This window comes from Monopterus albus, unplaced genomic scaffold (assembly GCF_001952655.1).
Source record: "Monopterus albus unplaced genomic scaffold, M_albus_1.0 scaffold26.1, whole genome shotgun sequence".
Taxonomy (NCBI): domain Eukaryota; kingdom Metazoa; phylum Chordata; class Actinopteri; order Synbranchiformes; family Synbranchidae; genus Monopterus; species Monopterus albus.
In genome coordinates this window covers 177,380-195,282 of record NW_018127906.1, presented here as the reverse complement: position 1 = coordinate 195,282, position 17,903 = coordinate 177,380, and the positions used below count along the sequence as shown (strand labels likewise).

Below are 17,903 nucleotides of genomic sequence, written 5' to 3'. Positions count from 1 at the left end.
CACGGCGAGTGGAGTTTATACCAAAAAGTTCTGTTTTGGTCTCATCTGACCACATGACCTTCTCCCATGCCTCCTCTGGATCATCCAGATGGTCTTTGGCAAACTTCAGATGGGCCTGGACATGTGCTGGCTTGAGCAGAGGGACTTTGCGTGCACTGCAGGATTTTAAGCCATGATGGTGTAGTGTGTTACTAATGGTAACCGTTGAGACTGAAGTCCCAGCGGTCTTCAGGTCATTGACCAGGTCCCCCCGTGTAGTTCTAGGCTGATCCCTCACCTTTCTCAGGATCATTGATACTCCACGAGGCGAGATCTTGCATGGAGCCCCAGTCCGAGGGAGATTGACAGTCAACTTGAATTTCTTCCATTTTTTAATAATTGCGCCGATAGTTTTTGCCTTCTCACCAAGCTGTTTGCCTATTGTCCTGTAGCCCATCACAGCCTTGTGCAGGTCTACAATTTTGCCACTAGTGTCCTTAGCTCTTTGGTCTTGCCCATAGTGGAGAAGTTGGAGTCTGATAGATTGAGTGTGTGGATAGGTGTCTTTTATACAGGTAATGTGTTCAAAGAGGTGCAATTAATACAGGCAGTGAGTGGAGAATAGGAGGGCTTCTTAAAGACAAACTAACAGGTCTGTGAGAGCCAGAAGTCTTGCTGGTTGGTAGGTGATCAAATACTTATTTCATGCAATAAAATGGAAATAAATTATTTAAAAATGTAACAATGTGATTTACTGGAATTTTTTGTAGATTCTCTCTCTCACAGTTGAGGTGTACCTACAATGAAAATTACAGATCTGTCCATTCTCTGTAGGTGGGAAAACTTGAAAATCGGCAGTGTATCAAATACTTATTTGCCACACTGTATTCTATGTGATTCTTTGTGTGAGTACCTGTTTAGGTAGTATCGGAAAAAATGGCTTTTGTGCAGATGTGTAGACTGTGTTGTATATGTATATTTCTGTGGCTCCATCACTGTGTCTGATCCACAGAGATGGCCGAGCGGCATGATGTCCAACATATCTTGAAGATAGCACGTGAGCTGGTGCACAAAGTCCAGTCTCTGATGGACAACAAGTGACTGAAGAGCCAGGTGAGGAGTGGGGGGATGCTGCAGAGGGAGAGTGTCCAACCCTAGAGGACATTCATATCCTCCCACCCTTCAGAGAGACACTGTTTCCAGGCCTCCTCCTATCCAGAGCAGGTGTAGTGGGTTCAGGTCTCCTCACTGCCAGCGAGAAGGCCCTGGGAGTGGGCAGGAGTGCTGCTGCAGCCTGGCTTCCACCTGTTTACATGTACCTTCACATGGAATGCCCGTGGTGTCTGTTCAGACATATGGATCTGTCTGCATGCTTGTGAGTTTGATCACACTGTGAACACATTCTTGAGTGTCTCTAGAGCTTGGGTGTGTGCATGAAAACACACATACTCCACGTTGACTATCAATATTCAAATTTCTAGAGTCTCATGCTTTTCCTGGACTCTGAAACAGAACAGACTGGAGGCCTGTCAGGAAGGCTGCAGTGTTCTCAGTGTCTGATAGATGTGTTCCTCCATGCAACGCCAGTGGAGGCCAGTAGAGTGCAGGATTTCACACAATATTGTCAAAGGAGCAGAAGACCTAGCCACGAAGAAGTCTTCATTAGTGACCAAATGGACTGTGCCAACTAGTGTTTTGTACAACAGCATGTGTTCTTCCTCCCCCTTTTTATTTCTTTTTTTTGTTTATACGTCCATTATCACACAGATGTTGCCTTTATCAGTAATAGCCCAAGGTACTTTGTTGCACTTGTTTTCTTCATGGTGCCTGTGAATGCCTCACCATAATCAGTGGGGGCCGGAGGCACCACGAGGCCAAACTCAGGATGAATTGCAGCCAACTTTCCTAAGCCATTCAGTGGTTAATGCATGTTTAACCCTTGCTCCAAGAAAAAGAAAGTAACAGCAAAGCACAATAATGAAGACAAAAGCACACAGGCCTTCCTCTTTCCTTTGACACCACACTTACACATCTCTCGGTTGCAGTACCAGGATTTTAATTTAGGGCTGTAACTACTCTTGCAATCACATCATCAGTAATCTCTCTGGAAGTATTAAAATTTTATGGTTAGACACATTTTATATGTTAGGATTTTATGTTTTACTCTGGTATTTGTAGACTACAAAGAATTACATATACAGACACTGTATACAGTATCTGTATACTCTATCTAGATAGATAGATCTAGACACCAGACAGAGAGAATTTTTGCCAAAGTTAATAAATTACTTACCCTGTAACAATAGGGCTGACATTATTCTATATATTTCTTATTGCCAACAAATCCCATGATTCCTAACACCAACTGTCCAAACAAATGTACTCTGGGTGTAATACTCAGCCTCAAGTACATCAGCTCCTAATAAAGTTTTTCCCTGCTTTTGAAACTGTTCCTTCCTGGATATGTGCCACCCTGTTCATATAATTCTTGGGATTTCATGACTTGAATGGAAGGATTTTAGAAACAGACTCTAAAATATTTCTAATCCTACTCTTTCATACCATAATATGATAATAATGAAACAATGCTTAAAAGTACATCTTAAAGGTGAAAAACAGAATACCGGCGTTTGAGTGGTTGACCTGAGGTTATTATTGCTTCAGTGGCAAACATCAAGCAGCCACTTAAACAGTTTAAGGAGCGAGGTCATCGTTCTTGGACATTTACTTGTAACATAGGGCAGTCTTCTACACTCAAGCAGAACAACTTGTTGAACCATCAGCATAGTTTCAATCTACAGCAGTTTGATTCTTTTATGCTTGGCTCAGATTATACATTTTAAGTCTGACAACAGCCTGACACAACGGTTGTAGGGTGTCGGGCACCACAATCAATCATGTAATCTTATAGTAAAAGACAACTGTGTGGGACGTCTCATGTACATAAAGTGTAGTATGTCAGAATTTTTTCACTTTCTGCAACATGGTGGGCCGATGCTGACCAAACACTTGCTTCTTTGCTCACAACATTTTTAGCATATTGTACTGAACCATATAAATTAAAAATCAGCGATACCGCTAATTGCTGTGATTCACATGCATATTGACTTTGACAGTCAGCCTTGTGAAGTAGTTACCCTGGGGCCAGATAGTTTTCAGTTTTACTACCGGCTTAAAACACTTATTTTTAACTGCTACTAGTGATGTGTAAGGAGTTGGCTCTATGAGCCGACTCTTTTATGTCAACGATGAAAGCCATTTTGGAAATAACGGTTTTTGTTAATACACCACAGGATGATAGGTGATCTTTATGACACATGGGTCGACCACAGGCACTCCATGGCCTGACCGAACCTTGTGGTGGTAGATGTGTGCATGTGCAACCAATCATGTGTGACAACAGACAAGGATCATACCATCGGGTTAAAAGAGGAGGAATGGGATTACGGTCTACTGAATGGACAAGAGGAGAGCACGAACAGCGGAAGATGAGTGACAATCGCAAACGAAGTAGCATTTATAGTAGATGCATTTTAATAAGAAAGGCAACATAAAGGCGGAATGATATAGATGCACACACATACCAATCATAGGTACATTGCTAAATCTGGCTGAATTATAAAAGCCAGAAGCAGTACTAAATGAAGAGCCAATTGGGAGCTGAAAGAAGCTCTTATAGCAGTGCTGAGCCTAGTGTTGCTTTCGTCAATGAAAATTATGATTAAATATCGTCAACGAACCTTTATCGCGTGACGAAAACGAGACGAGACACAACGAAAATGCTGATCAAGTGACGATGACTATAAATGTATAATGCAATATTGTTGGCAAAAAAAACGAGACTAAATGTGGTTTACAAAATAAAAAACTATGCTAAAATGACTCATTTTCGTTGACCAAAACAAGACGAAACGAAATGTTATAACATTATTTCGTCTCGTTTAGTTGCGTTATTATTTTGCAGTATTTCTGTTTCCTGTGTCTCACTTCAGGGGCCGCATCAGGTCACACTGCGCAGACGAAGGCGATGTCACTTCCTTAAGACCCACGCATGGCATTTTTTAGAAGACGACAACAAAGTTAAGTGTGACACAGAGAAAGGGATCGATGGCCGGCCAGCCGGGGTTCGTCATTGGCAGAAAAAGAAGAAACGAGATTTGGAAAAACTTTAATTACATAGAAGTGGAAAAGAAAACAGAATGTGTTGTGGAAAAAGATGGGGAGAAATGCGGCCACAAAATCGCACAAAATGTGTATTGGATGTATTCTTGAGTCTCTAAGGTAACAATAATGTAATAAGATAACCTTGTTTGAAATGGGTTTGGCTAAAAGAAACTTTTGGTTTCATCTATACTACTAGGTACTTATACTAGATTGACTGGGTTAAATAGAACTGCATTACTAAAAAGAGACTAAAATACAAATATGTTATCAGTTTTCATTGACTAAAACGTCATCAGTTTTCGTTGACTAAAACTAGACTAAATGTCATCCGTTTTCGTCGACTAAAACTAGATTAGACTAAAAAGAGTATGAAAGTGACTAAAACTAATAAAAACTAAAATGACAGCTTCACACAAAGACTAAACTAAAACTAAAATTAAAACAGGCCGCCAAAAACAACTCTAGCTGAGCCAAATGAGCCAGCTCTCTGAAAAGAGCCAGAATTTCCATCACTAAGTGCTACCTCGAGTTTTCCATCAAGGAGAGACACGGGCTCCTGCCTTCTTCGTGGAACCCACAGGCCCACTTCCAACTTTAATCACCACTTCTAACCTTTGAATTAAATCATACTTTCTTTTGGAACTGGAGTTAAACATGCACACTGATCTGAAAGCACCAGGAAGACTGCTGGAATCAGCAGTGGTGCCAGGAAACACTGGTTGCAATTGTCCATGTGGAACCTGATTATTCTCCTGCCTCAAGTCCAGCCTCTGAAAATAAAACATGCTTAGAGTGGGTTGGCCTAAATAACAGTTTTGTGGTCACAGGCTTAAAAAAAACGAGGCAAAGCTGCTTTTACTGCCAAACGTTGTTTCTCTAGTGTTCAGTGGATCAGTATTGGGTTGGCTTCACAGTAACAGCACATTCATGTTTGTATGAGAAGGGAATCACAGACATTTTGATACATTCAACCCCCTGTCACTGTGACTCTTTATCTCCACCATCCTCCTTGAAATGTTTAACATGGCTGCATATGAATGGTAATCCTGCACAGACCTACACCTGTGATTCACATGCCAAGAGTCTTCCCCTATCCTGACGTGTACTGTAGTCATTTGGCTCTCTGATTCGGTAGTTTGATCCCTGGACAGGAGGTGGTGTGGATATACGTTGCTCTCCCCCTCCACCACAGTGACAGAGAAGAGTTGGCAGGGGAAGCAAGGGTCCATAGCAGAGCTTTTTCTTCCAATCAGGACATTGTGTACCAAAGCCTTGAAACAGGCCCCTCTGTGGCATGACATTTGCAATTTCATACTGCATCTCGAAGACTGTTTACTATGTGTGTATATTTTTGAAAATGGTGGATTCTTTAACTACTGTGCATTTTATGTCATTTGAAAAAACCCATCAAAGTCTATATTGCGGTAATTATGAACCAGAAGCCCAATATTTCTACAAAGACTGTCAGAACATATATATATATATATATAACTTATTTTGAGATCTATTTTTTAGGTTGGTTTTAGCAGCACTAGTTTACAGCACTGTAAACTGTGCAGAAATGCAGAATGTGTGCAAACTGTTACACGTTGACTGTTAAGTGGTCTTTCTCAATGTTGTGCACTGACTTTAAGATTTAAAATTTCTATTTAGACAGCCAATGGTGGCATTGCTGAATATAGATGTATCAATTGTCTTGAATGTAATGTATTATTAATAAACAAGAGGTTGTTCATTATTGTCCTGCTCTCTTTCCTTTGAGCTGTCGCTGCTACAAAGACAAAGGCGTATCATGACTTTTACTCTTATGTATTGCTTCTCTATTCATTCTTCTAAAGGACATGAACAGATGGTGATGGATGGAGTTAGTATGTGAAAGGAGTTGTTTGTAGTAAATTACCTAACTGCTGGTTTATTCAGCTCTACCAGGCTTTTAGCATCTTTCAGTTCTCTGTTTTGCAGCCCACAGGTGTATTTTAATTTATTCCAACCACTCTCATCAATTTGATTTCAGGTGCAAATCTTTTTAACAAAAAATCCTAAAAGCCACTGTACCTTATCTGCTCAGCAGCAAACAGCAGGCATTTAAAGACTCACTGGTGATTATAGTGTAGAATGGAGCAGCTAAAGGCTGGCAGAGACCAAACAGAGCTGAGGGAATATTAGACTTATATTCAACTCCAAATTAATGATAATGTCTACCTAATATTTAAATAGGCAACTGTTTGTGTTTCTTGTATCAACTCCATAATGTGGTAAAAGGTCAAACAAGTGTCCTCAACTGAACAGAACACCAATTATGCAATTCCTGCACAAACCCAGACTTTTAGCTGTAATACTTTCATTCATATGTAAATACCACTGGATACACAGTACTGAAATATTTAGCTTTAGCCTCTCTGAATTTATGTGGTTTGATTTTCCCTCAAGAATGGCCAGGTCATTTCAAGTGGTGCAATTTGAAAAACCAAATTTTTCATTCAAATTGCTCAAATTCAATTAGTAAGGACCAGATCCACAAAATCATCTGTTCATAATCAGATTGCTCAAAGTGTAATGGTAAATTAAACCAACAAGAATTCATACTGCCCCCATACACACCCAATCTGTTTGGATCAGACTGCTCTCCTGTCAGGTCACCTTCTCTTATGGATCAAGTGTCTAATCTGCCTATAGCACAAGAGGAAAAAGCATCCTCAGATACTCATCTGTTCATAATCAGATTGCTCAAAGTGTAATGGTAAATTAAACCAACAAAATTTAAGAATTCATACTGCCCCCATACACACCCAATCTGTTTGGATCAGACTGCTCTCCTGTCAGGTCACCTTCTCTTATGGATCAAGTGTCTAATCTGTCTATAGCACAAGAGGAAAAAGCATCCTCAGATACTGTTTAGGTACTGTATACTGTATGTACTGCAAGCAATACAGTATTGAATGTCTGTCGATTCAGCACTTGTACAAATACAGTACAGTACAGTGGACCCTTGGATTGCGAGTAACCCGGTTTGCGAGTGTTTTGCAAGACGAGCAAAAAATTTTGATTCGATATACGAGCGAGGTCTCGCAATACGAGACACTGGGGCAGGTGTCTCCTTTGCCAAGTCGGCAGTCCATCCTTGTTCAAGCAAAGAAGAGTGCCATTCACAAACGCAAACTCTTGCTGTCAAAGATTATGAAGTGTTCTGGACTTGCACTTTAATTATCAGACCCTTGTGCTTAGTGAAAAATTTTCACCTTAATACTTTTTCCTCAGTTTCAATGTTCAGTTGTTTTACTCCATTTCCATCCTTTATATCCTTGGTTACATTTGGCTAAATGTTGCCACATTTCAAAAAGAGAGAAAAGTTTTTGTTTTGTTTTTTAACAAAAGCACTGTTTATCACGGTTGATACTTCAAACTGATCAGTACCCATGACATTGCACAATACAAAGGCATGAAAAAACATTAAAATAGGTATTGCATCTTCCAAAAGCTAATTTTCCATAAATATTTGTGATTTTAGTTCACTGCAGTTTCTTACAACAGAATCATAGAGTTTGTTTTCTAAATAGCCAGAAATAATTTCTAAAAATCAATGAGCATGATGTAACACCAAAATAACAATCAGCAGACATTCTCTGGTTGTGAGAACCAGTATTATACTTTGTACAATACAACATTGAAGGCCAAGAGTCCACAGTCGAGGGGTGGTAGCAGGCCACACTCTGGTGAGGAGACTGTCCAGCTGTTGCCAGCTGTTGCACCTTTGAAGTGCGGTGAGATGGCTAAGATGTCCATGATTCTTGGTTCCACTGCACCAAGTCCTAGACTGAAATATAAGAATGTAAATTAGGATGAAAACAAAACTGTAAATCACTGTTTCAGGACTCTGTTAGAAACATATTCAGTGAGGTTCAATCATTCTTTCTGGGTTTATTCATCTTTTTCAGTGGACTGGCTTCTATCAACCATTTCTTTTAAATACATTTAAACATTCAACTATGCTCATAAAGTCTTTGAATTAAAGTTTTCAAATTTCCTAATAACCTGTCAGGAATACTGACAGGTTAACACTGCTGGATAATCCAGGAGTGCAACCAGTGAGAAAAATCCTTGTCCTTATGGCTTGTGGCCATCGTAGGTTAGGGTGGAGGTTCTCTAGCCTGTGGATAAGAATTTTTCCTACATGCAGCCCAGCGACCATAAGCGAGTTCAAATAATCACTTTTGCATCAGAGACAGTGTACAGCATGAAAAGTATTATATAATAAAAGGATTATGTGAATAAAACTGTCTGTGTCCAGAGAGAATTCTAGAAGTTACATTTCAGACAGATGACATCATCATCAAGAAGAAAACTTAAATTCTTTAGTAGCTTGATTTCCAGATACCATAAATTCAAAAACATATAAATGCATATACAAGTCCAGCTGTACCTGCGCGCTGTAGTGATGGCACCTCTGCTGCTCCTAACTGGGCTTGGGTCTCTCTACAGACTTCTGGATCTGTGTGGAGGAACAGACAGCACAGGTCTCAGGATGACAAGCAGCTCTGTCACACACTTTGCGGTAAGGAAATAAGGAAATACCAGAGTTCAACCACCAAGAAGATGCCCAGTCAGCTGATTCAACAACTTTAACATAGTTCTTTTCTTTCCCTTTTATTCAAAGAACAACATGACCAATACACCTGCAGTCTTAGTGAATAAACATCAGAATTGTTTCTTAAAAAATAAAATAAAGTAAAATTGTGAAATAGCTGTAGATACATTTAACTATGCCTACTGGTCAAACAGGTCAGTGGACGATGCAATTAACACAGCACTGCATTACATCCTGCAACACCTCGAATCCCCAGGGACCTATGCACGGGCCCTCTTTGTGGACTTCAGCTTGGCATTCAACATCATCATTCTGGACATCCTGCACTCCAAACTGGCCCAGCTCACTGTGCCTGCCCCCACCTGTTTACTAGCTTTCTGACAGACAGGAGGCAGTAGGTGAGGCTGGGGAAAACCACACCCTGCACCTGGACAATAAGCACAGGCATCCCCAGGGATGTGTGCTCTCCCCTCTGCTGTTTTCACTCTACACCAACAACTGCATCTTGAAGGACCCCCCTGTCAAGCTCCTAAAGTTTGCTGATGATACAACGGTCATCGGTCTCATCCGAGACCGCGACTAGTCAGCCTACAGATGGGAGGTTGAGCAGCTGGTCCTGTGGTGTAGCCACAATAACCTGGAGCTGAACCAACAATGACAGTATGACTGGACAATAACCCTCAGTGCAACACCTGTAAATATACATTGTACAGATTATACAGGTATCTATTTTTAAGTACTCTATTTTTATTCCTATTTATCTCATTTCACAATGAGCATTCCTTTGTCTGTCTGCATTGTTTACTGCCTGTTTATACTATTTATTTTTCATTGTTTGCACTGTTTGTTGCTTGTAAATACTGCTTATTTTGTTATATCACACAGCCTTATTCTGGTTTACCGTTTACTTGCTCCTTGCATGAGGATATGTACATACACATTGAGAGCCGATGTACCAGAGTCAAATTACTTGTGTGTTTGACACACCTGGCTAATAAAGCAGATTCTGATTCCGATTCTACCAGAAGAGGGCACAAGTGCCCTTAAGCCAACATCAGGCTTTTGAAACAAGAGACAAAAAGACAACATTAACAGAGTAACATACAACCAGGAAAGACCAAAACCATGAAGAGAGTCTTAAAGCTGAGACCCAAACTCAACAACAGGCTGCATTAGGTGGTGAGAAAGTCAAGTCAAAAATGAGATGAGAAACTGTGAGCAGATGGAGATCTGTAACATGATCTTACCGAGTTGCCGATGGTTTAATTCAAATCAGACTCTAAAACACACTTAACTGACAAAAAGGGAAAAGCTCAACAACAGGCAGAAATGTTACTGTACCTGTGGCTGTTCTTTTAGGAAATCTGGTAGCTGAAATTCACCCTTAAAGACCTGGAAAAACAAAGGACCAGGTTTAGAGCTCCACAAATTCATTGAATTTGCATGAATTCATCACTTTACAATGGTGAACATTTACTGGATCATAAGTTCACTATAATGCAATGACTTAGTACATGAGAGTAAAGAATCACTCAGCATGTGAGATCCATTATCATGGCCTAAAGCTGAGCTGACCCAGTGGGACAGGTGAAATCCACCGTGGTGTGTGTCTAACTTAGAGGGTTTCTGCTGTTCACAGGTTTCTCATGTGTAAATTTTAATCATTTGTTATCTTGTCAGAAGACAGAAAAAAACAATCAAGAAGACAACTCCAGAGCTCCAGAAAATAACAAGCAAATACATTTCTTTGCTGTAGTGTACTTTGGTTCACTGAGGAAAATAGGTAAAAAAGAAAAAGTACTATTATTTGACCTATCAGGAACAGAAAAAAAACAAACATGTGGCGATGGACAAACTGTGGCTTTTCATAGATCAAACAATTCCAAGATATGTACAGCATGCATCTGGTTTCTGTCTTCTGTCTCAACAACTGACTCATCTTGACGAGATATAGGCAACATGTTGAAATGGTATCTTGCTCAAGGCAAACCAGTATAAGTGAATCCACCGCAGGCATTTGCAAAGCACATGCAGACGGAGGATATTCAGTGTTTAAAAAAAAATTTAAATATCTATTCAGTGAACCTGCATTGGACCTCCACAAAGTGGGAGGAATGGGTCAAAAGTCCTGTGCCCTCCTTCTGGGCTCCAGAGATGAAAACCTCCCCACAACACAAGGCTCATTCTTGAATCCCTCTGTGTGCCTTCTTGTTTGGCCAGAAACCAAACATAATCTGAAATGATTTCCAACACTAGAGACAGAGTGGCGAGTGCATGCTTTCCATTTCCTCCTGGTGCCATTTTGCAACTTGCCTCAGCATACAGACTGAGGCAAATAGTACTTTTGTTTTTTTTACCAGAATGCTCAAACCTTCCAGTAGGACACAAAAGGCAGAGCACACAAAGAAGAAGTGGAGCATATGTGATCTAGTGGTTGTACACTAGATCACATGCTTAGGGCAATAAATCCAAGTGGTGTATAATTAAAAAGTGTACAGAAGAGGCTGGTCTGTCTCCTTTGCATGCTACAGGTCAAACTGTTCTTCAGAGAGGACAGACAGACAGGTCTTTGAAGGCCAGACATAAAACTCTGCATGCCTGGATCACTGCAGTAACATGAAGTCAGTCTTGTTTTGTCTGGTGTTGTGCCCACAAGTGCAGGAAGCCAACTTGGGAAGACCTACTTATTCTGAGGGACTCAGAATAGCAATAATTAATATTCAACTTTAATTCCAGGCAGTGAGGAGTAGAAATACCCTCACCAACCACCAACAAAGTCTGCTCTGGTCTCTTTTCACCAGGAACTTTGCCTCACAACCCCTTTCTTACCGTTACAAGAGACCAGGCGTTCTGGTTCGTGTCTCAAAAACTGTTTTATGTGTAATGCCCTCTGTATGCTAAAGTGCTCCATCCTTCCTACACCCATCCAAAATGAGCCCCTTACACACTGCATTTTCAAGACTAGATTGGTGAACCTTTATTCCATCTCGTTTTCTGTGTGTAAGGTGCAAAGTTGGAATGGTGGGACATTTTCGTTCCGCCTTGGGAGGCAGAAACAGAGGTGAAACAAAAAGGAGATGTGCTCTGTGTAGAAAGTGTGAGCTAGCAGTCCACGGCCAAGTACTTACATTTTGATGCCGTATTGTGTGCAACACTATCACTGGCTATTCAAACTATCACTATCAAGACTGCACGCCTGTCTGCCTTGAACTGTTCTCGGCTTCTCTCTGACTTATAGGTCAAAGCGTTCCTGATATCACAAATGTGTTGATTGCAGTTATTACTCATGACATTCGCACACATAGCAAAAAACATGCTAATCAATTTTGTGTGAAGTGACATAAATGATTGAAGAGCCAAACAAAGCCACATCCACACTTATTCCTCCCACAATTGTTGTTTTTGCTTGTAGACTACCGGCACAAAATTTATGCCACAGTTGATGCAGAGCGATGTCGCGTTGCGCCTCTGGTGTGGAATGCGAGCCTGCTCTGTGAAAATTCACAGGCTGGCTCGCAATTATGCTGGCCAGCCAGCTTGATCTGAATGAACATGTAGTGGTTTAAAACAAACATATTAAAATGTAATATGTAATAGAATATTGTAGATTATTGTATTGTAGATTACACTATCCGCAGTAGGTAATAGCTGATAGTTATGTAAGGGTGAGTTATGCATTTACATAATCCTGCAAGATCTGTTTCTCTGAAATGTTTGAAGATGTTTGTCCATGGAGACCATGGGAAGACTATGCACTATCAGTGCATGGAGACTGTGCACTGATAGCTTGCTCAAGTGAAAACATTCTGGTTCGTGTCCTCTGTTTACCTTATGGGTTCATCTTGTGAATAAACATCTAGAGAGCAGTTTCCCTTAAATGGGAAGCTTAAGAGTTGGTTATGAGAAATGACGTAAGAGCCAGAAAGAACTGTGAACATTATGAGGGGCATAAAAAACTAGTGAATCAGAGAGAAAGGGGACAGGGAAAGTGAGGAGCTGGTCCAAGAGGGGAGACGGGACCGACCTGACTCAACTGACTTGACTGTATGGCCAAAAATGACTGACTGACTCTTTGACAATCTTCTTATCTAATACTTTTATTTCTCTGCAGAGATGGTGCTTCTGTTCCCCATCTTTCAGACTATTGAACTATCTTTCAAATTATTGAACTGCCCAGAACTATTGTAATAACAAACAATAATTGGAATTGGGATGATTTACTTGAATTAGTTTAGTTCACATCAGACCTCGGCCATCACAAACAGCACAAGGGCAGGATACTGGTGACCCTTTGGCACAGCAGTAGTGCAGGATCTCAGTGTAAAAATGACAATGGTTTCATTCATTTCCAGGATTTCACACCTCTGACCTCAGACAATAAGTCTGAGTTAACTGAAACAAATTCAAAAAATTTGGTCTTTTTATCTGATTTTTTTTTTTTTGAGGTAAACACAAACATCAGAAACTATGTGCTCTGTTTTATCTAACCTCTTTATTTACATGCAGAGTTGAAACTACTCTTTACTCGTTACCGCCATAAAACCAGCTTAGTATTTCTCCCTCCCCTCTGACAATGAAAATGTTCATAGATTTGAGAATGTGACATTATGTTACTCAAAAGTTGTGTGAAATGTCTATACAGACATTTAGAGATGTTTTAGTAAAGCTGATAAATGATTTCTGGACATGCTTAACTCAATCAATGCATAAGAAGACTTTGTCCTCTCTTCTAATAAAAAAAAAACATTCAAACTTCTCAAAGTATTACCAAAACATAAGGAAATTTAGGTGTTTTTGATTTTTCCATTTTATGATTGTGTGCTAATAACAATTGCTTGCTTTTGCTCTTTTTATTCAAGGTTAACCTTCCTTTTCCTCTACAGAAGGTATACATAGGCTTTATGTGAGAATATGTGTTATTTGGACTTTGTGTTTAAAAGCGATTAATCTTACATTCCAGCCATGAAAAAATGTGCTTTCCATGTCAGCCACGGTAGAAATTAGAAGTATAAAACCACATAAAATTGAACTTAGACAAAGAAATATTTAGTTTCTCTTAAAGAGCCCATGGCATGCTTTTCTTTGTTTTTTGACTTGCTATCCAAAGCTCAAAAAATGAGGTGTAAGTACAGTGCCTTGCGAAAGTATTCGGCCCCCTTGAACTTTGCGACCTTTTGCCACATTTCAGGCTTCAAACATAAAGATATAAAACTGTAATTTGTTGTGAAGAATCAACAACAAGTGGGACACAATCATGAAGTAGAACGAAATTTATTGGATATTTCAAACGTTTTAACAAATAAAACACTGAAAAATTGGGCGTGCAAAATTATTCAGCCCCTTTACTTTCAGTGCAGCAAACTCTCTCCAGAAGTTCAGTGAGGATCTCTGAATGATCCAATGTTGACCTAAATGACTAATGATGATAAATAGAATCCACCTGTGTGTAATCAAGTCTCCGTATAAATGCACCTGCACTGTGATAGTCTCAGAGGTCTGTTTAAAGCGCAGAGAGCATCATGAAGAACAAGGAACACACCAGGCAGGTCCGAGATACTGTTGTGGAGAAGTTTAAAGCCGGATTTGGATACAAAAAGATTTCCCAAGCTTTAAACATCCCAAGGAGCACTGTGCAAGCGATAATATTGAAATGGAAGGAGTATCAGACCACTGCAAATCTACCAAGACCTGGCCGTCCCTCTAAACTTTCAGCTCATACAAGGAGCAGACTGATCAGAGATGCAGCCAAGAGGCCCATGATCACTCTGGATGAACTGCAGAGATCTACAGCTGAGGTGGGAGACTCTGTCCATAGGACAACAATCAGTCGTATACTGCACAAATCTGGCCTTTATGGAAGAGTGGCAAGAAGAAAGCCATTTCTTAAAGATATCCATAAAAAGTGTCGTTTAAAGTTTGCCACAAGCCACCTGGGAGACACACCAAACATGTGGAAGAAGGTGCTCTGGTCAGATGAAACCAAAATCGAACTTTTTGGCAACAATGCAAAACGTTATGTTTGGCGTAAAAGCAACACAGCTCATCACCCTGAACACACCATCCCCATTGTCAAACATGGTGGTGGCAGCATCATGGTTTGGGGCTGCTTTTCTTCAGCAGGGGCAGGGAAGATGGTTAAAATTGATGGGAAGATGGATGGAGCCAAATACAGGACCATTCTGGAAGGAAACCTGATGGAGTCTGCAACAGACCTGAGACTGGGACGGAGATTTGTCTTCCAACAAGACAATGATCCAAAACATAAAGCAAAATCTACAATGGAATGGTTCACAAATAAACATATCCAGGTGTTAGAATGGCCAAGTCAAAGTCCAGACCTGAATCCAATCGAGAATCTGTGGAAAGAACTGAAAACTGCTGTTCACAAATGCTCTCCATCCAACCTCACTGAGCTCGAGCTGTTTTGCAAGGAGGCATGGGCAAAAATTTCAGTCTCTCGATGTGCAAAACTGATAGAGACATACCCCAAGCGATTTACAGCTGTAATCGCAGCAAAAGGTGGCGCTACAACGTATTAACTTAAGGGGGTTGAATAATTTTGCACGCCCAATTTTTCAGTTTTTTATTTGTTAAAAAAGTTTGACATATCCAATAAATTTCGTTCCACTTCATGATTGTGTCCCACTTGTTGTTGATTCTTCGCAAAAAATTACAGTTTTATATCTTTATGTTTGAAGCCTGAAATGTGGCAAAAGGTCGCAAAGTTCAAGGGGGCCGAATACTTTCGCAAGGCACTGTATGTTCTAGTATTTCTATGCAGAAGCAACTGGGTTTATAGACATCTTGCAAACTCTCACTCACAAGACTTTTTTTCTACCAAAATAAAGTACTACATGAGAGTTTAAGGATTTCCTTGAATGGGCATTAAATTCAGGCCGTGCGTTCATGTGAGCTTGCCTGACATCCACCGTAGCCATTGAAAAAAAAAAGGAATTTTTTGACTGCATGCAGTTTTGCGTGCGGCCATGTGGGGGAAGACGTAGTGACCAGTGGTTGGATTTAGCAACCTTTGAAAGGGAGTGATGTTTCCACTACTCGATGGGACTTAACAGTAAGTTAAAAAAAAAAAAAAAACTAACAACACGTTGCATGTCTGTTAATGCTTAGTTTCTGTAACGTTAGAGAGAACTGCTGTAAAGCTGGAGAAGTTACTATGTCTGCAATATGCCAATTAAAATATGGGGTTTCTCAATTACCAGCTTTGTTTAGAGTGTTGCACATCTATTTTCATCGGTACATATGGATATGTACCTGTTTACCTACAGTATCTATGGAGGAGAAATTCATATTAATTAATGCTCGTTGTGCTGTCCACTTGTGACAACACCAGCAGCAGGAGTTGTTTGTGTTCACAAAGTGTCCTCCCATTTTAAGGAAGAGGCTTTTTGGCTCTCTGATCCGGAAACAATTACAGACTATTTGGAGTTATGAGGTATGCCAAGCTAATCTAGAGGTACCCAAAATTAAACATAACTGCTGGAAACTAGCAAAATGAGAATGCCATGCACTTTAAATAACCCTCTCTGGTCACAAAGACTAGGCATGAACTGTTCCACAGCACACCAATTAGGAGCCTGTTTCTATAACCTCAACCAATTAGAGAACTACAGTTCTCATAGTCTTAGCAAATCAGATGAGCCTACACTCAAACCCCAGCAAAGGAATACCTGAGCTCTGCCTCCCTGTTGTTTGGTCATCCAACACCGCAGTGATAAGACACATCACTGGCGGGGGATGAAGCAGCCTACAGGAGGGTGGTGGTCAGTCTGGTGTCATGGTGCAAGGACAATAATCTCACCTTCATCACAAGACGAAGGAGATGATAGTGGACATGAGGAAGGAGAAGAGACCTCATCAGCCACTGTTCATCTGGGAGCTTGAAGTGGAGAGGGCAAGCAGCTTTAAATACCTAGGCGTCCACTTTACTGAAGACCTCACTCGGACACTTAACACCACAGTGGCTGTACTTCCTGAGTAGGCTAAGGAGGTTTGGCATGTTGCCTAGCATCCTTTGCAACTTCTACAGCTGCATCGTTGAGAGCATCTTGACCAGCTGCATCACTGTCTGGTATGGCAGGACAACTTCTATGGACCGCAAGCACTTGCAGAGAGTGATAAAGACTGCGGAGAAGATCACCAGGACTCCACTGCCCTCTCTGCAGAGCATTTACCACCACAGGATGTATAGGAAAGCTGCCTCAAGGACCCCACCAACCCCCAGCATGGACTGTTCCCTACCCCTCGAAATCTAAGTCTAATTTGAACTGGTCATCACAGGATTATTCTGGAAACATCTCTGTGAGTTAAACAATTCAGCTGCAGTAAAACTCAGTTTCTTTGAACCTCTGGTCAGAGGCTCAGAAGTGTGAAATGCAGGACTTCTAAACTGAAAAACTCTTTCTTTCCAACTGCCATCAGACTCAAACAGCTGACAGGAGTATACATACAATCAGGACTTACGTCATGTAATTCCTCTTGTACTGGTTACATTTCAAGTTTGCACATGCATAATTGCACACTCACTGTCGCCTTGCACATCCAGCTACAATGTAGCATACATTCTCTCTTTATTATATTCTTTTTTTTATTACATTTGTTTTCACTTGTTGTTTTTAAGTGCCTTTAGATTTTGTGTACTATTTATCTATCTTATATTTCACCTTGTATTGTTTGGCATTCATTGTGGACAGCTTAGTGAGAATTTCATTGTACAGGGAAACATGTTTCCTTACTGTCCACATGACAAACACTTTGAGTCTAAGAGTCGTGTGTCTCTCGTCCTTTTCATGCATTTTTGTTAAAATTCATTTTTAAGATTTTATCTTCCCATTATCCCAAGAAGTTTTGATGCTATTTTAACATTTTGACTCTTTCCATAATAAACAGGCAAACAAGCCAATGTGTGCCAAATTTTGAACAGACTTCAGCCAAAGTTTGCAGCCAAGGAAGTTTTGTAGTCAAAGAAACCGAGTTTTACTGCAGCTGAATTGTTTAACTCACAGAGATGTTTCCAGAATAATCCTGTGATGACCAGTTCAAATTAGACTTAGATTTCAAGACTTTTACAAATACCACACACCAAGACCAAGCTCTGGCTGGGCCAGTATCTTGACCCAGACCGCTGAGAATCACTGCCAAGATAGGAAAAGCATCA

General features: G+C 40.4%; 2 protein-coding genes across 5 annotated transcripts in view; one reads left to right on the top strand and one right to left on the bottom strand.

Annotated features, from left to right (window-relative positions):
- The window catches only part of sgsm2 (small G protein signaling modulator 2), a 184,896-nt gene extending 180,792 nt beyond the window's left edge, over positions 1-4,104 (top strand). Inside the window, exon 24 of one of the 2 annotated variants that reach the window (XR_002274548.1) lies at positions 992-1,071. Coding sequence is in view for 1 of the 2 variants with exons in the window: in XM_020595204.1 (XP_020450860.1) it covers positions 992-1,080 (89 nt within the window). In the remaining variant the exon portion in view is untranslated. Of the gene's footprint in view, positions 1-991 lie in introns of both variants that reach the window. The other variant, XM_020595204.1, reaches the window with a different exon arrangement.
- Positions 4,105-5,022: 918 nt separating this feature from the next.
- Positions 5,023-17,903, bottom strand: part of tpst1 (tyrosylprotein sulfotransferase 1) — a 97,128-nt gene continuing 84,247 nt past the window's right edge. Inside the window, exons 4-6 of one of the 3 annotated variants that reach the window (XM_020595212.1) lie at positions 10,070-10,120; positions 8,564-8,632; positions 5,023-7,957 (exon numbers count right to left, since the gene is read on the bottom strand). In XM_020595212.1, the coding sequence (XP_020450868.1) occupies positions 8,597-8,632; positions 10,070-10,120 (87 nt within the window). In that variant the 3' untranslated portion in view covers positions 5,023-7,957; positions 8,564-8,596. The remainder of the gene's footprint in view (positions 7,958-8,563; positions 8,633-10,069; positions 10,121-17,903) is intronic. The other 2 variants (XM_020595213.1, XM_020595214.1) reach the window with 2 other exon arrangements.